This window comes from Haliaeetus albicilla, chromosome 24, assembly GCF_947461875.1.
Source record: "Haliaeetus albicilla chromosome 24, bHalAlb1.1, whole genome shotgun sequence".
Lineage (NCBI taxonomy): Eukaryota > Metazoa > Chordata > Aves > Accipitriformes > Accipitridae > Haliaeetus > Haliaeetus albicilla.
The window spans coordinates 24,810,755-24,836,005 of NC_091506.1; the positions used below are offsets into that span (position 1 = coordinate 24,810,755).

A 25,251-nucleotide genomic window follows, 5' to 3' on the forward strand; every position below is an offset into this window, starting at 1 on the left:
TCGGGAACATTAATTCCCCAAAAGACGGGCAAGTTCAAGGAAAAGCCCTCACAACCCACTGGCATCACGTCCTCTTCAGGGGCATCCCTTTAAAATGCATTTTCAAGGAAACCTCTTTCCAAAATTTGTTCAACAAACTCATTCCATCCCACTGTATTTTAATAGTCTTACCTGTAGAAGCCTTGGTTATCATATGCCATGTTAGTCACATCATCAAATACAGGTTTATTCCTGAGTTTCTTATTGTTGTTGTTATTGTTTCTTCCCTTAAAACCAAAGTAAGCAGCTTGCATGTGCTCTAGTTCTTCGGTTCTGAGCTGGTACCACAGCTGCATATCTCTGTGAATAAAGCAAGGGGTAAAATACATTACTGTGATAAATGGCTGCATATCTGAGCTTTTATCTGACCATAGCCCTGACTCCCTAGAGTTTAAATCTAAATCCAGGTTTACTGAAGACAGCACTTAAACACATGCTGAACTTCAAGTGTAAGCAAAATTTCCAGAGACCTAAATACCTGCTTAAACACCTTAAGGTGGGGGGTTCTTAAAAAGCATAAATATTTTTCTGTAAAATAGTGCTATTTTAAGTATTATCCAGCACTCCTCAGAAAACAAGCAAACAAACAAAAAGAGCAATTTTCTTATGAGCACCTGTGGATAGTTCAAAGGAACAAAACCCCAATAATTATGTTAATTTGATTCAGTGGATTTTGAAAGTACAGATAATAGGGAAAGTCACTTAAGATGTGATGTTGTGTCAATGTTCTCAGTGACCTCCATCAGTGACACACATCAGGCCAGATCCTGTTGTACGTGAAAAGACTACAGACCACCCGCATTTCATGGAATAAATTATTTCAGAAAAAAGAATATTTACTGTGAATTTTTGCAGCACTGCCATTCCTAAGGGTTCAAAAATCATCAGGCAGGTTGAAAAGATGAATTTACTTCAAAATGGAGGAGACAGGTAATGTTGCCTTTGTTAAGAGCAGGGCTTATTCGGTTGCCTTCAGGATTTCCTTTCGGAAATGCTCAAGGCACTTTTCATGCTGTTCTCTACAACTCTGGGGGGAAAAAAAGACAATTTCTTTTCTTCTTTTTAAAAGAAGTCTAAGATTCACACAATCACAGACATTCACACTAGCTGATGGGACAAGATTAAATTGTGAGGGTTGGCGATGCTGATTTTGGTGTCATTTCTGTCCTCTCAGGATGCAATCCTGCTGCTACCAAAGAAATTGGCAGTTACGCTCATGCAGTGGACAAGGTCTGCGAGGAGGCTAAAATACGTGAGGATCTTCAGCAGCCTTTGTCCTTTTTCTCTCCAAATGCAAGGATAAAACATAAGATGGCACTTCAAAGATCATCAAACAGGTACCTTGCAAGACAGGTTTGTAGGCAGAGCTGATCTTTTCTAGTAGACCAACTAAAAGAGCCAAAAAAAAGTAGACAGGCAGACTTCAAAGCTAAAGGCAAGATGACGACATCCTCCTTACTCCACAGGTACAGGCTACCTTTTCTTTCAGAGATGGTCTAAGACACACTTATTTAACTAATCCCCTACTGAGTATTCTCATTTTGTATTAGGTTATCAAGCCTGCAGCTTCTCTTCAGATTAATGCTTTGTGCATCCAAAAGTCAATCCACGTTTTCCACCGACATCAACAAAAGAGATGCTACCACTGGCTCTGGCACTCTGCAGCACGGGTTGAGCCAGTTTCATACAGGGATGCGTTACTCTTTCTCGCATGACATAACAGTTTCTACATTGTCTCAGTTGCTTTCTGACAGCCGGGCCAAGCCACACTATGCCTATAGTGCCCCCAGGAGTGGGGCTCAGTCATGGATGGGCTGCGTTGGAGCAGCTCTTTCAGGAGGCAGTGAAGGGAGGACAGAGGGCAGCAGGAACTGAGAAGCTCCCAGCAAAGGGAATAATTTTATGTTCTGATGACAGAACCAGGTCAAAACGTCCGGTGTGAAGGGCTTTTCTTTTTTAAGAGAAAAATATCAAGTCATCAAAGTCATGTGAATGGCTAATTTTGACAAAACTTCATTTAAAATAAATGAAAAACAAGGACTTTGATATGAATAGTCTTATCAAAAGAAAAGCAGTGATTCAAAAAATGCCAATCAACTCCTTCATTTCAAAAAATTTCATGCTATCAGTGAAAACCTAACATTACGAATGACACCAAAGACTTTATTTTTTGCCTCACAAAATCCTTTCAAGGGAAATAGAAAATCTGTATTTTGGTTACAATCAGATTTTGAAATGACAGAATTTCCCCCCTGAGCTGGTTCCCATGCAGCTCTAGATAAAACACAGCTCAGAGCAGAGAGACTTTCACTCGTGTCCTCCCCAGTCTCCCTCTACTCCACCACTACCCCACCTCACTCCAAACACTTCTCTGAAGCAAAAAGAGGCTTAAAATCAACCAGAAGTGCAGCTTACTGTCTGCACAGCAGGCATCAGTGGGACGGGGTGCAGCCACCCCACCGAGCTACGTGCAGCAGTGGGAACAACGAGCAGGAAAAGCAAGAGGGAAGCGACGAAGAGGTGCCAAGGGAAAGCCCTCTGCAGCAGGTGACTCTGGATGGATGCTCTCATGAACAACAGTGGCTCAGCTTTAGTGTACAGCCAGATGTGGTCATGCAGCCACGCTTCGCACTGAGTTTTTCTAATGGACTGGATTGGTAAATTTTACTTCTTCCCATGCCTGTTTATAATCCTGCCTGCTGACTTGCGCTTCAAGCCAGAAGACAAAATCCTATGTTCTTCCAGCACAGCATTGTGACAGCTTTAAGTATGCTTTGCAGATGGTGAGGGCTTTGATGGTTTTGACACGGGTAGATTGACTTTCCCAGCAGTATCCAAGGAAAGCAAAGGAAAAAAGGAAAGAGAGAGAGAAGAAGGGAAAATGCAGCCAATCTTAAATAATTCAAGGAGAAAAAGACTGGCCAGCAAATAAGACTGGTATGTTCAGCTTCTGCATAATCCTGGGTAAATCCAGATCTGCCCAGGCCCACCAAGGTCATCTGATATTAACAGGCATTTGGTGCCTAAATACTCTTGAATTCCAAGTCTTTCTGTGCCTAAAGCCTGACCTACAAATTAAGGATTTTAAGTAATTAACATCATTGCAGTGTTGCGAGCACCAAGTCCTTTGAAGCTCTCTGCTATCACAGCAATGGGGTCCATACAACGTACAGTCTTACGCCAGTTTTAAAAATCTTTTCTTGACATACCTTTGAGTCCTCCTCCTTTCACTTTTCTTCACACACTTGATAAGACAACAAGTTAAAAAAGCCATGGACATCAGCAGAATGACGGCACAGCTCACGATGGAGGCAATCACTGCGACCTTAAATCCAAAAGTCTCATATTTTGATACGGCTGCAGGAAAGCAAACACAGAAGAATGTTTCTAAGGTCAACCCATGAATTTATCACTCACATTTTCATTAAAGCATGCCGAAACCTACCTGCTTCACAGTTCTGCTAATAACAGCTCAGTGAGGACTTTCACGTTAGTATGTGTCAAGATACCAGAGTATCTTGGCTTCAGCTTAGAGCTATGCAAGCTTCAAATTGGGCTATTTAAAAATCTCCTGTTTATAAGCTACTAATGAATTGTTCTCAAGTATTTCACCACTGCAATTAATTAAACACAATGCCTTTGGCGCTGCAGTAGCTAAAAAGCACAACTTTGTCGGCATATCAAATGCAGATGAGCTAGCAGACTCTTATGAGCAATTGTTAACAAGGACTGGAGCTGCAAAACCAAATGCTGATGGGGTAAATGCATTTAAAGAAGCCCTTTAGAGCAAGGACAGTTCCATATAATTACATCCTATTTGGCAGGCAGAGAACAACAGGTCTTCCTCTGTTTGGGGAAAGATGCAGGATGGAAGAAGGGACAGTATCTGCAGGGCTGAGTGATCACAGTGATCCGATGCTGGAAGTGAATTATCCAGACAAAAGGAGGAGAGGGAATGTGGTATGGCACAGCTAACGCAGATCTCTGCCAACTCATTTGGAGCACTAAGCACGCCTTGCTTCAAAATTCATCTAGTTCTTCCAACACCACGATGACCAGCATCAGAAATGGTTCAGCTGAGCACCACACAAAGCATTGTACGTCTGCAGCCTCTGAAGGGAAGGATTTCTCTCGTTTTTCTTTAATAGAATGTCTCAAATGAGAGATAAGAATAGCTGAGTTTGTGAGAGCGCGATAAGTGTCTAAAAGAGCCATCCATCTACTGACGATTTAAAATTACACAAGGTCTGAGACACAGACTGAGATTGAGACACAGACTGAAATTCTCAAAGCTCAGAGGTACCATATTTTGCTTGGGCCTACTTCTCGTCAAATTACTAATAACCTTATAGTAAATAAGAAGGAACACAGCATGAAAGGTAGTTAATGTTGTTGCCATTCAAACACGATTTGTCAATATGGTAACCTTCCCATGTGGCTGCCCACAGGCAACAACCTACAATTGTTCAAAAAATATCACTGTGTTTCTTTTACAGCAAAAATATCTTCAGAAAATAATGCCAGGAGATTAGAGGGTTTGCAAATATGCTTGCACATTAGTTGGTCATATCTACACATTTTCTAAAGAAGGGTACAGCCTGTAGCTACAGAGCCACAGTTATTCCAAGTGCAACACTACCAGGGCCAGTGACGTGAGATCAGGCATAAATTCGACAGAGTCTTTTCTGTGTCATGATAATGAATGATGTCAGAACACATATGAAGCGCAATTACAGTCAGTGGGGGCAACTTTGAAGGAAATTGAATTTGTCTTTTTCCTTGCACAGATGCCTAGAATTAATCCTAACGTTGTAGGAGATAGGCAGGGCAAAATAAACACAATGCAGCCCAAAGGACTGGGAATGGTTTGGAAAGAACCTTACGCTTGCAGGAGGGCACTCCGGCTGTCCACTGGGTACCGTTCCCTTTCCAAATGCAGGTGATGACGCCCGGTCCCTCCAGCTGGTGCTCGGCTGAGCACTGGAACGTTATCACCGTCCCCACGGCCGTGCCATTGCCATGAATGATCTGTAGCATGCCGAGCTGGGGAGGGAAGATGCGGTTGCACTGCCCTGCAGAACAAAAACAAAGCAAGACAATGCAGCGCCAGAGCCAAAAGCGAAGGTCCACTTAGTTTTATTGCGAACAGATTGTAAATCAGTCCAAGTTAATGGTCAAAACAAATAACAGACCTTGGGGTGGGTGATGCTGACTGCTCTGCCAAGTACCAGCCCAAGGCCAAACCCCCTTCAGTGCCATTCAACAGCTCCACTGCCCTGACCTCCGGCACAAAGCGGGGTTTTACTCATGTTGCAACATTATGTGCTTAGACTGGTACATATTAAACATTTTTGGGGAAAAAAAAAAAAAGTCATTCTGTGAGTGGTGTGGTCTCCTACAGATTCCTGTCTTGTTGGACTTTGTGTGTCTAATAAAGTATTCAGGCTAGCATCTTCCATGCTGGGAGTATTCATTCCCCCATGCAAATTTTTCAAGATCTAATGGATTGATCACATATTTTAGCATGTCAGTCTACTTGGTAGCATCTTTTCAAGATCCTACAGAAACTTCCTATCTTTCAAGAGCACTGCACCTCTGTTAGTCTTGGCTGAAATGAGCCAGTGGGTTCAAAAGCCACAGGGAGGGGACAGACAGAGACATACACATACAGCACAACTACATTCAACTTATCTCCGTTTTCAAGTGACAAACTCTGCTTTATAGTATATCATCCAAAGTACATTGTTCTTCATTCAGCTTTTCTCTTTCTTTGTTGTTCTTTTTATTTCTTTGTTGTTCATACAGCTGTTCTTTGAGTCACAGAGCTCCTCTCTTGGCCACCTAATGTCAGCCACTAACTTTATACATTGAGTTTTACTGTCACAACACTCCTTGTTTCACACTCATTTTAAACACAAATTTTAATGATCAGTCATTAGGACAACACATAATATCCAGATACACTTCAAAGATAACAACAATAAATACATTTTCTGGTTTTGTACATGTGTGCTGAGAGAATCAGGAAACTGTTTTACATAATCTTTTTTTTTAACATTTACTAAATACCAGCACTGCTTCTGCCTCAGAGCCCAAGTTTCCTATCTTTCACTGGATTTCCAAATGACTGCAGAAGACTCAGAGGCAACTGTGTTGCAGTTGCAAGACCAGAGTTGCAAGCACTATTAAATTAAAAGGGGGAAAACATGCTTCCCATACTTACAAGCAAAAAGACGTGTAGAGTTTTAATAGCCTCCTTGACAGAATCACATGTTGATAGCAAATCTATTTTATTTTTAATACTAAAACTCCCCCCTGGTCATTAACTAATGTTAAGTTCCTGTGATCAAACCACAGCAGACAGGCTTACTACCTTTCTTAAATTTACACTCTTAAAAACCTCAGCCCCCTAGAAAACAAACCCAAAGAAATCTCAGCAAAAGACCAAACAAAAGCCACAGTGACAATTACAGGTCAAATCTACTAAGTAAACATGTACTGAGGACTAGCTTTTAAAAACATGCCTGTTTTAATTCCATGCAGATTATTTCTGTTTTGCCACTTCTTTCAGTCTCTTACTACAGCAGCAATTTGCCTCAATGAGAACAAATATCTTCTAGAGGGTCATCTCCCTTCATCTCTTGATCTTCCCTCCAACATCCCATTACTGGAACACATGGGATGTGTGCATCAGACAATCTTCCTCCTGACTCCAGACCAGCCTTATGAGTCCAGGCTTTTCTTTTTACCTTAATCACTCAGAGACTTACCATGAAAACCCATTGTCCTAAGCTGCAAAATATCTACCTTTTTGCATTTTGCACTTTCAAGGCTATTTTTAGATACCAGATCACATACTCAGAGTTCACATCAGTGACACTTTTAGCTGCATGAGATGCAGAAAGTAATTCAGAGCCAACCTTGATTCAAAGTACATCTGCTTAGCCACTATTACAGCCCTCATGAGACACTTTCAGTTGACTTGCCAGTTTACCTGGACTTGTTATTTAGCCTCTGCTCTCCAAAGAACAGATCATTTGGCACTGGATCCTTTCTTTCAAGACATACTTCATTTAATCCAGCATTGACCATCCTGAATAATAAGTGCAGCTGTACCTGGTTCAGGTGCTCTTGACCCTTTCCCGCACTGTCCTTGCCCATGACAGTATATGCTGAGTGATTAGAACCTCTGAATGTCAGTGACCTTGTCAGCATTATTCCTCAGCTGTGGATTTTAAAATATTTTTCTTCACTTGAGCACTACAAAGATTTCTAAGAGCCAGTGTACCATGAAAATATGGATATTTCCTCACTTTGGCCGGGGCTCTGACAGCATTATGTCATCTCCAGAGCATCATTCCCGTATGAATGTAATTGGGGCAGGAACCCCAGAGGTTCATCTTAATGACAGCTAATGAGAGCTAAACTTTTGAAAGCCTCTATGCCTGGCTTTCCACAGATCCTGAGCTGAAAGTTCATCCACTGCATTTCATGTACCTGCATTTGGCCAGAATAGAAATACCATTTCTTCTTCCTCTTCTTCTAAGGGCTTTTCAACACAATTTCTTCCCACTGAAGTAAAAACAATAAATGTGTCACTACTTCTTGCTTTTTACAAATGCTTTTATTGAAATGCATAGATGGATTTTTGCTGGTATGACTTTGTGAATTTCATCCAAGTTCGGATTTACTGTCTCTGGATAAAATTTGCCCTAATTTTCATCAGCAATGGTCTTCTAGTAACTCACTTGTAAAATGTCTCCTGTAAGCTCTAGCATCCTTTGCTATTAACTATCTATAATGTTTTTGCGGTTACTTGTTGCAATCAGTTTTCTACTAGGTTAATTTTACCCTTCCATCTCCAGAAAATCATTGTTTAGATAAGCTTCCATCCTCATATTTATATAAGCAGATGTTCCATATAGACTTATCCTTTGAATACTCTTCAGGCATGTCTACCTGACTAGATCTACTACAATCAAGAATCTTTTTTTTTTCAAATATAATATTTTATATTTTTGTTTTCAGCTGAGGCTGGTGTTTGAGGCTGCATTGCCTCCTGAAGTAAAACACAAATACTGCATAAACATTTGTGCTGATGAGATTTACATCTTGATTTATATTTCTTTTCTGAATATCTAGAAAATATCACATTCAGGTCTTGGTTTAAACTTGGTTTTAACAGTAACTGTTAGCACCCCGAAATGTAAAATTGAATAAAAACCCCAATTATTGCTCACGTAGCTTTTGTAATAGCTGCATTTCAAACCCTACAGATTCATGCCTGAGAGCCAGCACCTAAAGCTAGGAGGAATGCTTGAGGAACTAACAGCCTATCAGCCATTTCTACATAGTTTGCAATAAACATGAAAACTCATTATGTGTTGTTTAGCTTTGATCAGCTTCATGGCATCGTTCCTAGACTTGATACATGTCTCCAGCGCCTAGTTCACATTACTCCTCACTGCTGTTCTCCACTCCTAGGCTCATGCTCTGCTTACACTTCCAGATACTGACTACTACTTCCAAGCTCAAGAAGAAAACTCACTTGGTGATACATCCCTATGAAGCAAAGGCTGGAAATAATTTTTTTTTTTTTTTGAAGTCCAACAGAAGTTGTGAGGACTCTAGCTTGCTCATCTTACTCATTGAAAAGGATTAACAAACCACCCTGTCCTCTCTGCATACCATGCCAATGTATAGCATCAGCTCTGGTGAACTGAGATGACCATCAGCCATCAGCTGGCCAGTTTGCTTCAGGGCACAAAGAGCCAAACACCTTCAAGTTCCTGCAGCTACTTCTGCAGCCTCTTGTAAAGCAAGAGCTGATTTATACAAATGCATTTCTTAGCTTGGCTTCACACTAAGAGGATATCCAGTGTTCAAAAAGTATCTGAATCTGCTGCTACTGTCTGCCAAGACAGAAGAAGGGCATTGGCTACAGCAAATAAACAGATTATTTCGTATGACAAATAATGATCCTCAAAGTAAAGACACTAAAGTGTAGCATACTCCATAAATTCTTAATTCACCCAAACCTCTGTGTTCAGAAATAGCCACATACATAATTTCCAGCCACTAAAAAATAAAGAGTAATGCAAGAATTAAGAGAAAATAGTCCAAAATATCTCTTCTCATGCATAGCCAGGATTATCTGTATTGCAAAATCGATTTGTCAGAATGAGTTACCATATGGTTTCATTGTCAGCAAGCTGCAGATTTATGTTTTGCTGATAAGACAACAGAAATGAGAGAGCGGCCTAGGCATGCTTGCCCATTAAACATTTCCTGTGCTCCTTGCATAGCGAAACATAGACACTAAAAATCAAATACATCGCATAAGTATACACCAAAATGATCTAAAACACACCAATAATTACCTGAAAGCATGTTATCAAGATTGCCACTTGCTGTTTGTGGAGAAAGGGAGCAATCCATGACTTCACCTCATTGTTGCCCATACACACATAACTCAAGCCTTTGCATTGCTTATTGCTGACTATTTAATGCAAGTAAAACACACTGGAATAACCAGATGTCAGAAAGAGACAGAACATTAGGTTCTACAAACCCTGCAGAAAAGAAACATTCTGATTATTTCTGTAAGTCTGTTTTCCTACAGAAGCACGCCTTAGAAATTATGTCCCTGAAGTCACAGGCATAATGTTGAACATCCACAGAAGAGCTCTTGGAAGAGCTCGCTCTGTCAAAAAGCAAAAGAAAAGCAGCTAGAAGTGAAATATGAAATAAAGTAGATGTAGTAAAGCATCTTGTGTGAGTGAAACTGCCTGGCCCTGGCATCGTTCCCCTCGCAACCTTGCCTTCGCTCCCTCGCAGAGCTGGCCACGAGTCCTGCCAGGACCGAGCTCTTAATTGCATGAAGTGCTGCAACAACAAATGGCTGCAGGAGCAGCTTATCCTCCCACTAGAAAACTCAGACACTGGCACGGCTTTTTAATAAATTAGTGTTAAACATGACTACCACCCCAGCAGTAAATGAGATGGGGGGAGGTCCAGGCTTTTGAAGCTGCAGAGCTTGAACAAGGTCCCCAGCTGTGCCGCAGCCCCCGGGAGGTGTGTTACCAAGACCTCCTACTGCTTGGTGGCACCGGGTAATGACCTGCTTCAACCTTTTCTAACAAAAGTACATGTCAGCAATGACACGATTTGACCTTTCCTACCTATTTCACTGGTTTCCGAGAGTCACTTATACAGCTGAGATGCTGGAAAGCTCTTACTGACCTGTCTGCCACCCAACGCACAGGTATGGCCCTACAAAGTTATTCCCCTGGGGGAGGTTTTGGAGGTCCAGGTGTGGCCCAAACCACATGCACCAAAACACAGCCCTCTGCACACACGTCACTGTAAGGACCACCTTTGGCGGGCCCAGGGGAGCTTCGCGCTCCAGAGTCCGATGGAGACCTGCAAGAACTGCAGCAGCAGCCATGCAGGCAGCTGGTCCCCCACATTGCTCCCATGGAAGAACCATCTGGGCAACTGCAGACAGTGAAACTTGAAGGTACCTACAGAAGACATCTGTCAGAGCACGTAGTCTGAAAAAAGAAACACAGCTTGTTAACGATACGTGGGTCTTGCATCTGCCTGATTTCAGCATTTCCAAATGAAAATAATCCCTATAAAACATTCTGGTTTTCTATTGAAAACAAATTTTAAAATTGTGAAAAATGGAAATCAATTTCTGATCATTCTTACAGGCCACCATTAAACACTCGTGGAAATGCTTTTTCAAAAAAGCCTTTTCTCCCATTGATAAGGAATTTCTGTGCAATTAAGAGAAGGAGGGAAGGAAGGAAAGAAGAAAGGAGAGAAAAAAGGTATCTGAAGCAAGTTTCTTCTGTGTTTACACATCCATACTCAAATGAGCTCTCTGCTCACACCTCTATTACACCTTAGGCTTGCTCCTATCGACTTCCCTAATTTTTTCTTCTGTGGTCTGTTTTGTAGGTAAAACTGATTTTTCAACACACTGCTTGCAACATAATTAACAACATGCGACAGTTCCGCAGCGTGAAGGGCTGCTGGGACTCCCACGCCGGGCTGAGTCACGCCGGTCGCGTTTCGGGCAGCTTTGCTTTCCGTCTCACCACGCTCAAGGTCACTGGCGAGGCGGGAGCCCGCAGGACAAGCGAGCAGATCTCAGCACCCCGCGTGCTTCCCCGAGAGTGGCTAGTTTCCGTTGGCAGCACTTCTGCCATTTCAGTTCGGCCACGGCAGCAGCTGCTCTTGGACAGAGCAGGATCCTTCCTGGCTTGGAGCAGGTACAGTGCGCATACGGAAGAACAGAGAAGCAAATGCATCCAGAGAAAAGAAAGAAACAGCACAGCGTCAAACGCCACGCAGCTCTGAAACGGGAGAGGGGCAGGAGCGCTCGCCAACACAGCCTTCTCAGATCAGTGAGCAAAAGCCCAGACCCAACCGCTGCTGGATGCCAGGGACGCTTCAGTGGGAATCTGATCCACCCGAGCCTCATCCTCCGACTGGACAAAGCTGGTGTGAAGCCGGCGAGAAGAGAAGTCGTGGGCAAGGCATTAAACCAGCCTGTCAACATGGCTGCAGCAGAGCCGGTACCGGTGCTGTCCCCTGTGCAATCCAGAGCTGCTGGGTGGCCGTACCCACCTCATGCGGGGCTGGCGGTTACTCTGTCGAGCTGCGATCCCTACATCCAGACGGGAAAATACACAGTAATGTATTGACCACCGCACGGTCCTTGACAACTCAGGGTGCCCGTTGGTGGATGAAGGATGGCAAAGCCTACTTCAAGATCTTTTCATGCCTGGAAAGGCAGTGGATTATCAGACAGCAGCAAATTCTTGGCTTCCACCTCCAAAAGAAACCCTTGTGCTATGCCTGCTGCAAAATCTTACATCCAAATCTGAAGCAGACAAATTTGATTCATCTCTCTTTACGATGATGAGCCTTTTTCTTTTCTCTCTTCCAGCATTTTCATCTGGCTTTTGAGCTGCTCAGTGTAGTGAACGAGATGCAGCAAGGTTTAGGAGTCAGCGCTAAGCACTTCCCAACTCTACTGTGAAACAGTAGAGGGCTGCAAGCGATTTTAATCCATGTAAAATCCAAGCTACATATCATGCAAGTGCTAGATTAGAGTTTGATGACATGTGCAATCCACTCCTATTTCAAACAAAAATAATGTGCAGAATTGCTGTAAAATGATTCTGATTCATGTTTTTTATGCTACTCTTTTAAGAAAGGATTTGTTCCAGTCACCTTACTGCCACCTCCATGATTGATTTTTTTTGCCAATTTACATCAAAGTCAGGTTACTCTCATCTGTAGATTTTACTTTTATATCTAGCAAGGAGGGCAATACTGAGTATTTCTCTTCTTATGGGAACAATTAAATGGGAAATAAGAACAAACTGAAAAATGAGGTATTTGATGAAGTCCTCACTAAAGCAAGAACAGATGGGTTTTCTGTGCTTTATTAGTCTGTTTACAAACAGAATTGAAAAAATAGGTTATGACACTTATGAAAAGTTAATAATAGTGCAACCTTTGAGAACAGGAAGGATCTGTTAAACCTAAAGCAATTTAGAAGTGCTTATCTATTTCTCTCTTCACCATTACTTCCATATTAAGAAAAAAAAAGTAATTTTATATCTATCTCTCTCTCTCTCTATATATATATATATCTCCACTATGGAGCACACTAGAATTATGCCTTAATTCAAACTGTTACAAATTAAAAATTACTCATGGAAGTGATGCCAACAGTTACTTTTGTGACTGATTGTTTAGTGAATGGAGCCAATATTGCTGATGGTCCCCTCTCTTTGTCATTCTAAAGCAGATAATAAATAAATTACATATTGCACAATGCAGAGTTTGTGGCCTAGTTTCTAAAACGAAGATCCTAAAAAGACTAAAATTAAGAGGAATACCTTGAAATGAGCTTTTCACCTGGAGACCTTGAATGTATCAAATGTCCTGGAGCAGACAGACCCAATGGGCAGGTGATCTCCCTGGGATGCAACCGAAATCCACTGCTCCAGAGAGCTGAGTCCCAGCATGCCATCCCCAACAGGCAGTGAGGGATCCAGCCCTTGCTCTGCTTGCCTGCAAAGTCTGTTAGCACTGCTTCTTGCATAATAAGCACTGGTATTTACAAGAAGGAGGACAGAAGTAACTGGTTACACAACACCACAGTCTTCTACAGATGGTCCTCAGCCTCCTCCATGCATCTCTACATCCGCAGTCTCCAGAGAGGTTCAAATCCAAAGCAAGATGTGATTGTTACCCCAGGATCTGTCACCCCATCTTTAGGGAAAGCCAAGCAGAATCAGGGATGTCAGAAACATGAAGCAAGACAAATGAATCAATCAGCTCAACTCTGAATTTGAAATTTGCAGGTCAGGAATCTGTTTCTACATCATCTTCCTCCTCTCCAGGGAAAAACAAAGACTAGGAGCACCCCCCACACCTTCACTCCGCCGCCAGGTCCCTCTGTCCTCAGCCAGGTTTTGAGAGGCACATCCTTGCTGGTGGAAGTCTCCTTCATGAAACAGCAGACCAGTGAAGTCTGTAGGTTTGTATTTTCAACTTTCACCATTATTTTTCCCCAGTGCTCATGAATATCCTCTCATTCGTTAAACCTGTGCAGCCGACTGTAACATTTCTGCAGATGGTGCAAAGTGATACATGGGCTCCATTAACCAGACCCTGTATCTTTTCCAATGGAAACTATGATGACCAGAAATGTTAAAATTTTCCCTTGTCCATAGCTGAGATAAAAGATTATCTTGGACCAATGCTCAAAGCATTTTTCATCACCACAATAACTGCAAGAAAACAATCACCGCAAACAAAATACAAGTTAAACAAATCTGCTACAGACGGCCAGTGATTTGGGGAAATTCAGATTTCGGCATCAAACTCAATATTTAGCACCTTGCTAACATGGATCAGGTACCAAGAGGAAAAGAGACAAGTTTTACTAGCAGCCTGTCTTTGGCGAGCCCTTCTCCGCGCTCGTATGGGAGCCTGACGTGAGAGAGAACCAACAACTGCTTACGAGAGCAAAACTCTTTCAGCACTCTGCCTTCGCACAGAGATGATGATGGGCATTTCTGGGGTCTGGAGAAGGCTGCGGGCGCTTGCTTGTAGGAACTTGAATTGGAAAACCTGACCCTTTTGTCTGAAAGGGGATGCTCTGACAGAATCCGCTCTCTTGCTTTTGTTCCCTTTAAAACACAGGAAGAAGAAAAATGTCAAAACCTCCTTGTCCGGCCAGTTCTAATACAAATACCTTATCAGCACTCATCCAATCAATGGGCCCAAGAAGGGCTCACTGTCAGAAAAGTTTCAGCTCTGTGGCTTTTCACCTACAAAATGGCCTAGCACCTCTAAGGACCTCTGCAAAACCCTTTGGCTTTTTCCCTGTAGAGCAGACAGGGTTTTTTAACACCTAAGTGGATCAATTTTATACTTAACCTGGAAGCCAGCTAGTAACGAATGCAACATTTTCTGGCTTCCCTTGATAATTATCGAAGTTTTGTTGCCAAAATTAAACTTTTAATAGATCTTTGGTAAACTGAGCAAGATTCAGATTGTATTGCTTCTTGCAGATGAGGAAACTAAAATAAGAGAGAAACCAGCAGCAATGTTGCCCGTTAAGCTCTGGATCTACAGATTCCATATATAAATCACTGGTGCTTCTGGTGAGCCCCAGTGGGCTGCAACGACAAGCAGGAGAGCTGGGCAGAACTAAGCTAAGAATCTCAGGAATTCAAGGGAAAAGGATAGAAGATTATTATCTGAACACATCTAACGGAAAAATGAGTCTGACTATGATGCCCTAGCAACATCAGACATCTCCGGCTTTTAACATGGTTTTCAATAGTCCATTTAATTTGCAATAGACAAGGTAGAAATCCAGTGCTTCACAGAAAAGCTAGCTACTGGAGAAGCCAAAGAAAACCTCACACCTATTTTCACAAGGAAAGCACGTGTCTGTTAGGAGCCACGGATGGCGGAGGGATGAAGGATGCCCCATCAGACAGTTCGACAGGGCAGCGGCTGCTGCTCGTGCCCCCGCAGAGCCTCCAGTCGGGGAGCTCTCCTGTAACATCCCCCGGGACAGCGGGCACCATCCCTGTGCGTCCACCGCCCGTGCCCCGACGTGCTCCCACTCCTCACCACTAAGCCGGGCACTACGGAGGAACGGAGCTCGGCCCGGCTCTGTGTTTGGCCCCTGTACAGCGACGGCTCCGGGTTATCTGCCTGCAGCAACTGTTGGGTCTGGTTTGTGCGCAGCAGAGTGCAAACATGCTCGGGGTAATGAACATCACTGATAAGAGCAGATGTCCCCCGATGATGCGGCCGGTGGCCTCTTGCTTCTACGTGACGTTTGCCAGACTGGGCACAACCTCTGTGGATGGCAGAAATCCTTGCCGGTGGTGGGGACACGGGGTGAGCACTGCACGGACACTACCTTGACTGAAAGGGTCCAGAGCTTGCCAAAAACCACTTCAGGCATTTGAAAATTCACCCCCACCGTGAAATTTCAAGTGGGCCAGAAATGCTTGCTACTTGATGGTTACATGCTCATTTTTGTCCAAAAAGCCCCCAAATGTAGGAATTGCATTTGCACAAAGCACTTATTTGTAAAGAATATAGAAACTTTTCAACCTTTTCTCTTTGAAACTACTTTCCTGTTTTAAAATGGGACTACTGAATATAGGTTTGTTAGTTTTCTAGGGGAATTTCCAACCACCCTGTTAAGCAAAACCAATCTGAATGCTAGAGACCTGGCCTGCATTTGCTCCCCCTGGCTGGCCTGTTTTGGCTTCTGCAAGTCTTTTTTGCTTCCCAACAGCAAACTGAAGCTGTTCCTGTACTTGGTTTGCTGTGTTAAGCTGCTAAACGCGTGCCACAGAGCTGTGACCCGGCATTCGCAACTGTCAGCAAGAATTTCTGTGAATAATTGATTTTTTTAGACACCAGTCTGAAAGAGTTAGCAATAGCATGCAATTTATTATGGTGATAGAAATCATTCATGGACTGAGAAATGAACAGCCAGATTTAAAAACCTTCTCCGTGGTTTTATCACTTTTTATTTTTCTTCTCCTTTTTTTTTTTTGCTTTTTTTTTTGCTGCTGGGTTTGGCTTTCCTGTTCCTGGGCTTCACCCATGACGGCAGAGGGGTATGCAGCCAGGAGCGAACACAAAAGCAACCTGCAACTGCAACGTGTGAAAGTCACGCAGCATCCTGCCAGAAACCATTCAAGCACGGCAATGATTAGCAGTACGAATCAATAAGCACATCTGCTTTCGGCCTCCCTGCCCATAGGAATTAGTAAAAGATGGTGTGAAGATTGACGGGGATGCCAGTATAAGGACAGGGAATCAGTCCATTGTGTTTACTTTTTCCTGTTAAAAAAGTCAATGATTGCAGGGGAGTTACACGCAGAATGACAAGTAGCTTAAGTGAGTAGCTGAAAGGACACCAGCCCCATGCCCTTCCCTTTTTGTACTGCACATGTCTAAGAAACTAAGATCCGCATCAGATAATCCAGCTAAATCACTGGCAGCTTTTGGACAGCCAGAATACGGGGCAAGGATAGTCCCTGATTCATATTTAAAATGAGTAAAAAACTTAGTCCCAATCTATAGTTTTGTATCTATTAACGATAACGGGCCAAACACCAGCGCTCTCTCTTGGCTATGCAAAACTGCCCCTAGCTTTGCGGGGCACCTCTTCTTAGAGCAAGGCAAAATCTGGGTGTCCAGTCCAGATGCCTCTTTTGACTCAACCAACTAGCAAAGGTCATAGCCTTGGAGATTAATGCAGTTGTGAGCAGCAGCTCTCCTGGGTAGAATTCTGCTCTTTTACATGAAGGCACCAATTTCAGCTCTCCTGAACAGGAGGGATCAAACACCAAAACTCACCCCTTGCACCTCCTTCAGCCACCCCAGTCCAAAACGTCTTCCCAAACACTGTTTCCCAACCCACGCATGCGCTCAGGTTTTTGTACACCATCTCCTCCCTTCACCTAACCCAGCTTCTGCCCCATTTTCACCCCTCCTCAGAATCATTCCCAAACAAAGACCCTCTGCTTAGGAGACTTGCACATGTGAGCAGTCACCCCAGAAATAATAACTTAATAATCACTTCCAACTCCGTTAGAGGAGAAGCAAGCAGTTAACCCATCCTCTTGCCCTACGAGTGTTTCTACCAGCCGCTGCTGCTCCAGTTCACGCCGACACAGCTGCGAGCGCTGCCTCCCCGAGCAGCCTGGGGGCTCTTGGGCCAGCATCTCTGCAGCTGCTGCACCGGCTCGGCTCTGCTGGCAAAAGCTTGTACGTAAACCAGGCACCAGCTCAACCCCATCTCCGAGACCCTCAACAGATACAGGAATTGATTTATTTTGGTGAGCGGTTGCTCATTCTGCAACTTCTGCATTTCTCACTGTCATCTTAAAACAAAACAAAACGCAAGGGAGGCAGACTTCCACCAAGACTGCAAAATCGTCTCTCTGTCAATCTTTTGATCCACTGAGCTAGTCAAAACTGCTCCTCAGAATAACACGCTTGCTTATCTGCAACTGAATTTGAAAGACAGCATGTCAATGAAGCGCCTAAATGAAAACTAGCACCTGTCCCACATGTTGGCTTGTCCCCGTCAAATTATTGAAGGCAAGACTGTGTAGTGCCAGGCACATAAAAAGTCAGTGGCAATCGTTGACTAAATAAGCTAAGTAGTGCTAATTTCAGCACATTTAAAATTCTCTTTGTTGTAGAGTTGGAGATGTGTGTTGGGAGGCTCCACTTTCTCATGGGAAAGGTCCAAAGACCTCCCGGCTCTGCCATGGTGGGAACAACCAAACCGGCAGCATTTTGGCCCTTTAAAATGGACCACATTTCTGGTCACAACTAACCCGGAAAGTGCTGGGTTATCTGTTGTCATTTGGGTGGGTTTGTTTCCATGTTTTGAGGCTGACTTCTGATTTTTGAAATACCAATGTTCTGGGTCCAAAACATTCAGCTCACTTAAGTCCCTAGCTAAAATTCAGAAGTCTAGACAAAATTAATCTCTATAACCCAGGTAATTTAAGAGTGGCTAGAACCAAGTATTGGATAATACCACAGGGAACAATCTTGCACCGTGGAGGACTGTGCCAGAAGACCTAATAACTCTTTTCCTTCTCTATTTTGTACTGTTCTAGAGTTTTTATGACAAGCACAAAAATCATTCCCTCAAAGCAGTAACAATGCCTGGTGCAAATGCCTAACCACTAAGATTAGCACCTTGCAGTACAGGAGATAAAACCAATTAGCTGAAATTCTGCAACTGTCACTTCTTTCACCTTACTTAATAAAAGGTTTCACTTCGATCTCAAGGGAGAAAAAGGAAAGAGAAATAACACTGAAGAAATAACAAGCCCATATCTTCCAAGTTGTGTCACTTTCTGCCCTGTGGAAATGGAAATTCAGGATCGGTGTTTTCTTCCCCAGTCTAAAAACTGAGCTGCATCTCAGGATTGCAGGAACAGGGCGAGAAACCTCCTTGCAGCCCTTCTGCAGAGCAGCAGTGCTCTTGGCTTTGAAGAACAACTTTGCTTTTGCTTTCCTGGAAGAGCAACTGTAAGTTCTCAGTGACATGATTTCACAGTTTCTGCACTGACAAGGAAACTCACTTCAGAAAAAAAAGTGGCTCATAACGGAAGAACGGACACCTCGAGTCATGCTAAAGATACATCCAGCCTGGTACCTACATCCCACCATAGCCACTACCAGTCATCCAGAGTATAACCGAGCAAATACATGGGGATACCTCTTCCATCCTCCAGCAAACCGCAGCTTGTCTCTGTCCTGAGCTAGACGTCATGTCTCTTCTTTTAAATGGTGTCTGCTAGATAATTTCTTCCATGACTTGGTCTGGAGGTAGCATTCACAGCATTCTGCAGCACGTTCCACCGTACCTTAGGCAGTCTCTTTTCTTCCCTAGTTTGGGAGGGCAGAGTGACGAAGCAGAACAACAACCACAGACAACAACCCAGCAGCAAGAGACCTACTAATTATAGCCCAGCATAACGATTGTTTCTGTCGTGTCCTGTATTTCTTTCCCACATTCCCTTTGTCTGTGGCTGCACTGATGTGTTCGTAGATGCATCTATATGTTTACAGAAGTATGTGCGGCCCTGGTCTGAAAGAGCTACAGGATTGCCTTGAGGAATGAGAGAGGAATCACAGCAAAACCCAAGGTACTACCCTGGAAAAACAGAGGGCCAGAGCCCCCAGCTTCAGCAACATGGAGACTAAAAATAATGATACACCTTTGATACTCCTTCCTCTTTTTCCTATTTCACCCAAAGAGGCCCCAATATAATTTGAGCAGCTTTAGAGGCGACAACAACTCAGTGGCAATGCAGCAGCTGGGCTGATGACAGCACCCCGCTTCATGGCAATTTCCAGAGGGCAGGAAAGCGTGCGGGTCACCACTGACACGAGCATTTCAGAGGCTTTTCCAGCTAATATAACGAGCCTGGCAAGAGATGGTCGATGAGTATCTGTCCATAGTAAACTACTGCAGAAAGGCAATAATACTGTAATGCTGCTGTGACAGCAAAACAACCACAGTATGATACGGAACACATAAAAGCATCTGTATCATTTGAAAATGTAAGAGGCTGAATTGAAGAAGGCTTCTTCTCAGCTTCGAGACATTCGCTGCAGTCTTCCCCCACCCCATGCTCCTGCTCTGCACATTTGCCCTTCTGATACATGGAATATATAAGCAACACGCTGACCTTCCCAAGCTGTAAGTCAGGCTGCCACAGCTCCTTTTGCAAGTGCACTGCTGAACCTCCTCAAGCACAGGGTGGTTATCATTCTCCCTGCTCAAGGTGAGACTGTCAGAGGGACAAACCAGTCCTCAAAAAGTAGGCAAGACCAGGAAAAGCAGAGGGTGTTTGAATTTCACAGCTGCATTTCAGGAAGCTGTAAGACCCTCTAAGTGTTACAGGCATCAGGCTGCAGTAAGGAATTTCCTTTAACTTCTCTCTCATTCACACATTAATTCAAATGGAAATCTTGCCACATTTTTTTTTCATCCTCTGCAAAACGAATGTGTGAGGGAGTTTGTTCGTGCAAATCTTTATTATCACCCTATTGCTCATGGCCTGAAATTTTACAAGAGGGGCACTCAATCAAAGCAGCATGAAAAATGATCACCAATAATAACATGATACAATGAAAGATACTGTAAAACAGTTGTCATCAGCCTTCTCCTGAGGTCACTTCTCCAGCAAATACTGCTGCATAAATAACGCAGTCACATTTAAATTAAGCATCCCGAACAAGAGTTTAATTTAATATTATACAACAAGTAGTCATAATTTTAGCTATATCTAAGCCACTCAGATTTAACAGCAGCACATCCACCTAACTAAATACATTCATAGTAACAAATGGATATTCAACAAAGGTGAAATCTGCACAGATGGTGAAGGCGAAGACAAACCTCCATAAAGTAGCAGGGCAACAAGAGGAGAAGGGACCAGGGAGCAGGACACCCAGCAAAGGTCCGGCAAAGCTCCGTGTGCTGCGAGCATCTCTGCTGGTCCTACAACAGATGGAGCAGCTACGTGCAGACACAGCCACGCTCTGATCCTGCAGAGTCCCTTTTTACCCCACTTCAGCACCTTACTGAGAACTCCTGCTCCATGGTTTTGGTGTAGCTGGTTTGGAAAAAATGGTGTTTGCTGTTCTGGTTGGAGACATGGCTGAGAGAAGTCAGGTTTGTAGACACCTGAGGGATTAACTGAGGGTGGATTTCTAGTCTGAGTGCCAAATTTTTTTTTGGTGGATCCCACATTTCTGGGAGTTTTGCCACAGATCTACATAGGGCAAGATTAGCCTAGGCAGGAACAGAAAGGCTGAGTCCAACACGGGACAGGCCACTTCCAAACCTCACCTCAATTGTGGGCGAACCCAGCCCCAGAAGACAATTTAACACAACAAATAAAAGCAGCCAAATATACTTGATTTTACGAAAGAAAAAAGTCAATAATTAGTAACATTAGCATCAAACCACAGCAACAGGGTCTACACTTGTGTTTGCGTTAATCCTCTAAGTGGGTTTCCCAGAACTTGTTTCACATTTTTAAAATGAACTGCTCTATTAAATTCAAATTAAATGCACAGTTAAGCACATTCAGCAGATGCAATTTAAAGCATTGCTACCCTGTTAGCCCAAACACGTTTGCTCATTGCTATCAGCCCCAACAAAATCAGGTCATTGATAAAGTCTGTTGGAACCGCGCGAGCAAATGAAATCGCGGGGATACGTGGGGACAAGGCTGCGAAGGAGGTCCCTGAATTTCGGGAGCGCTCGGCTCTGCTCGCACCGGAGCCAGGGAAGAGCCCTGCCTGCCCTGCGATCTGCAGCGCGGCAGGGAGGACCCCGGGTGCGCAGCTCCAGCCCAGCTCCCGCGGGCTCCTTCCCCCCCCCTCCCCTGGCCCCCGGGCTTCCGAGCTCGCCGGCCCGGCCCCCGGTGCCCGCAGGGGCTCCAGCCCCCCGCGGTGGACACAGCCCGCCCGCGCCAGGGCCAGACGCCCGTTATCATCCCGCTAAGCGGGGCCACTCCACTCGAGAGGTTTGCAAAGGACGTTATGATCTACGCGCGCAAACTGAGGAACAAAACTGAGGGCGAAGAGAGAGAAAAGGAAGCAAAAAAGCTTTGACTGGCTTCTCGTTCCACTCCTCAGTGTATTAGCCTATTCCATCAGGACACGGACAGCTTCGTTTTCCACCCAGGCAATTTACATCTGCCCAGAGAAGTCTCCTGGAGGACCAGCAGCTTCCGACAGGCTGCGAGAAGATGCGTGCTGTCCCTTCCCCCCGAGGAGGACCCTCGGCTTCCCCTTTGCCCGGCCCTCACAGCCGCCCGCCCCCGCAGCACCCCGCGTTCCCCCAAGCGAGCCGACTCCCCGCTCCCACACCTGAAGCCCAGTGCTTCCCTTTCAGAGCGATTAAAGCCCCGCCGAGGCCCGGGCAGCGAGCTGCCGCCCGGCCAGGCCCTCCGGCGCAGGACACCCCAGGCGGGGCTCTTCCCTCAATCGCTCCCGGGGCTCCAGCAGCCACCTGGGGAGGCAGCCGGGGCGACCGCCGGGGTGGCTCTGCGCTGGGGGCCGCTGTATGAAGCCCTGCTCGGACACCCGTCCCCGGGGGTGCCCGGGGCGGCCCTCGGCCTGCCTGACCCCGCAGCCCCGGGGCCGGCACCGCAGCCTCTCCCCGGCGGAGCCGTCGTTCCCCGCTCGCCGCCCGGAACGCAGCCCCGGCGGAGCCGTCTCGGGGGCGCCGAGACCCCGCCGAGCCCCCTCCCGTGCCGGGGGCGGCTCTGGGACGGTCGCCCCGCGGCGGCGTCGTGCCCCCGAGAACTTGAGGGTGAGGGCGAGGTGCCCCCCCCGCGGCCGCAGGGACCGGCCCCGGAGCCGGCACAGAGGGTGACGGGGAGGGTGCCCTGCCTGGAGATGGGGGGGGGGGGGGGGGGGGGGTAACGCAACCCTGGCCGCGACATCTCTGCTCCGGCTATCCCGCATCCCTACGCGGGGGGGCGGGGGTCCCGCACCCTGCCCGGGGTCTGGCGCTGCCCCCGCTGGCACCCCCCCCCTCCCGGCGAGGCGCAGGGGGGGACCTGTGCGAGGAACGCCGCGGGCCGCTGCGGAGCCGGGGCCGCGCTCGTACCTGTGTATCCGCGGGGGCCGCCGCCGTCCCGCCCGGGCGCGGCGGTCCGCGGCACGTCCAGCTCCGGCGCCGTGGCTGCCGGCATGGCTCCGCCGAGCCCGGCTCCGCCGAGCCCAGCCGCGCCGAGCCCGGCCGCGCCGAGCCCGGCCGCGCCGCCCCGCGCCTCCCCGGCAGGTGCAGCCCGCGCCCGCCTCCGCCCGCCCTCCGCCGCCGGGGCCGGGCCGGGCCGGGGGGGGACGACACGCACGCCCCGCCGTCCCGCGGGACGCCCGCCCCGCGGCCCCTCCGCCGGCCCCCGCGGAGCAGGGGCGGGAGGCGGAGGAGGAAGGCGGCAGGCGGCCGCTGCTCGGGGCCGGCGGGAGCCGGGGCGCCGCCGCAGCCGCTCCCCGGCCCGCTGCGGCCGCGGGGCACCGGGCGGCGCCCTGCTGCCACAACGCCCCCCCGGGGGCTGCCCCCACCGGCACCCGCGGCTCGGCCCGTCCTCTCCGAGCCGCACGGCCCGGCCCCGGCGCGGCCCGGCGGGGATGCGGCACCGCCCCGCGGCGCCGGGCAGGGGGCTGCCCGCCCCCCCCGCTGCCCGCCCCGCCGTCCCCGTCCCCGCTGCCCGCCCTGCCCGCTGCCCGCCCCGCCTGCCGCTGGCAGCCCGGAGAGCCGCCGGTGGGGCGGGCTGGTCTCACGGGTCTGGGGTTCTCATCCCAAACACGCTGCCTGCTGCTCACCGTGCCATTATTGCCCGGAGCCGCATCTCGCGTGCACATGCAGCGTTACGGTCTTCGAAGTCGCGTTTATTTTCACTGGGAACTGAAACGAAACTCACTGGAGAGTGCCGAGATCCATCACCTTCCTACCTGGGAGCTGGATGGCACACACCAACCCGCACGGGCTATTCCGTGAAACCCAAGCGCCTTACTCGCAGTTCGAGTGTAATATTGTGCCTACAACATCCCGGCCGTATCACCCACGGTCGCTTACTCCCCTACCAGCATTACCTCAAACGAATGAGTTTGGGTCTCAGCGGTGTTCGGTGAGATCATTGATTTGCTGACACTGGCGGTAGGTTCAGAAAAGTACTTCAGTGGTTTGCACTGTGTGTCCAGGAAAAGCAAGAGGAGGAACAGCAGGCTCTTCTGAAGGAGCTCTGCTTGTTGGTGCTGAGCATATGGGCTGGGGCCCACACTAAGCACTGCGGCTATTAACACTCACTCTGCTTGTTTTACCCCCTCATTATTTTTTTCATATGGAACTAGAAGAAAAAAAGGCTGCAGGAGCAGATTGGAGGGATGAAATTCCAAGATGCGCCAAAGTCAAATAAACCGAAAAAAATCTCCTAAGGCTCTTCTGGCAACATCAAATGGAGCAGGGTGGCACCCATGGGTAGTGGTGACACAGCTACTCTGTGCTGCTGGACGTAGCACTCTTTCCTGTGAGCTTATTTGGCAGGGAGTCCATAGAAATAGTGCAGATATAAACGACTGCGATTTCCATCCCTACAACTAAAACACAATTTAAAAATAATACTTGGTCACATTAGAGCAAAAGAACGGCATTTTTGAAAATGCTGCAGCTTACAAATTAGGTCTGTATTTCCAGTAATGCCAAATACTCACAAATCTAATTTAAGTCAATGAGGAACTATAGCTCCCGCAATCAAGTCCCTCATGTCTGTGAAGCCAGAGGAATACCAAAGACAGATAAGTGATTTTTTTCCTTAAGCCATTGTTACTGCAACCGTTATTATACAATTAAAGTTGAACACAACTGTGTTGCAAGCCAAATCTCTTCTTACAGGCACTTACAGAAGCAAGTTCAGAAGCAGCATCTGAATCCCACTCACTTCTTGTCAACATTTAGTTTTTCTTTGTAATGGGAAGCACAACCGGACAGAGGTGGTTTCGCTTAGCCTGCCCTGGAGCACCACGGGCAAAGGGCAGCCCTGGCGCTGGCTGTAACCTCCCAGGGGTAACTCATCTCCCTGGCTTCAGGGTGTGTGCTTGTGTGGGGAAGCTGTGGGGATGGCTTAGTGCTGTGGAAGTCTGCCTGATGATTGTAATGGAGAAGGTGGCCAATTCCATTCACCCAAAGGCTACAATCCTTACTTAAAATCCAGCTGTAATAAAAGGGAACTTTACCCAGGTAAGATGCTGTCAGCTGCCATCATAAGCAGTGGCGACATGATTTCATTTTTAAAGCCACCCCTCCCTCCCACACAAATACGCTTTGAATTTAGTAAAAAAAAATCGTATCTGTATAGTGGGAACAAACACAAGGAAAAAAAGTTGAGAGAGAAGGGAGAGAACGGAGAGTGCATCTGAAAAATGATGAAAGTTTCCATGCTGCAGCCCAGTTTTCCCCTGCTGGACCCCTTATTTCACCTTCAGCATCAGGGGAAGCTGTGCAACCCCACCTAGACGCTTGTTGCCTTTTGTGTAGGGACTGTTTAACTGTTGGATTTCGCTAAGCTGCCCTAAGGCACCGTCTTTCTTCTA

The 25,251-nt window shown here is 46.4% G+C and overlaps 1 protein-coding gene across 1 annotated transcript in view; it reads right to left on the minus strand.

The window, feature by feature from the left end:
* SUSD3 (sushi domain containing 3) overlaps window positions 1–22,909 on the minus strand; it is a 35,076-nt gene extending 12,167 nt beyond the window's left edge. The window contains exons 1-4 of the mRNA XM_069769892.1: window positions 22,766–22,909; window positions 4,923–5,111; window positions 3,249–3,396; window positions 172–339 (exon numbers count right to left, since the gene is read on the minus strand). Coding sequence (XP_069625993.1) covers window positions 172–339; window positions 3,249–3,396; window positions 4,923–5,111; window positions 22,766–22,850 — 590 coding nt within the window. The 5' untranslated portion in view covers window positions 22,851–22,909. The remainder of the gene's footprint in view (window positions 1–171; window positions 340–3,248; window positions 3,397–4,922; window positions 5,112–22,765) is intronic.
* Window positions 22,910–25,251: the final 2,342 nt, after the last annotated feature.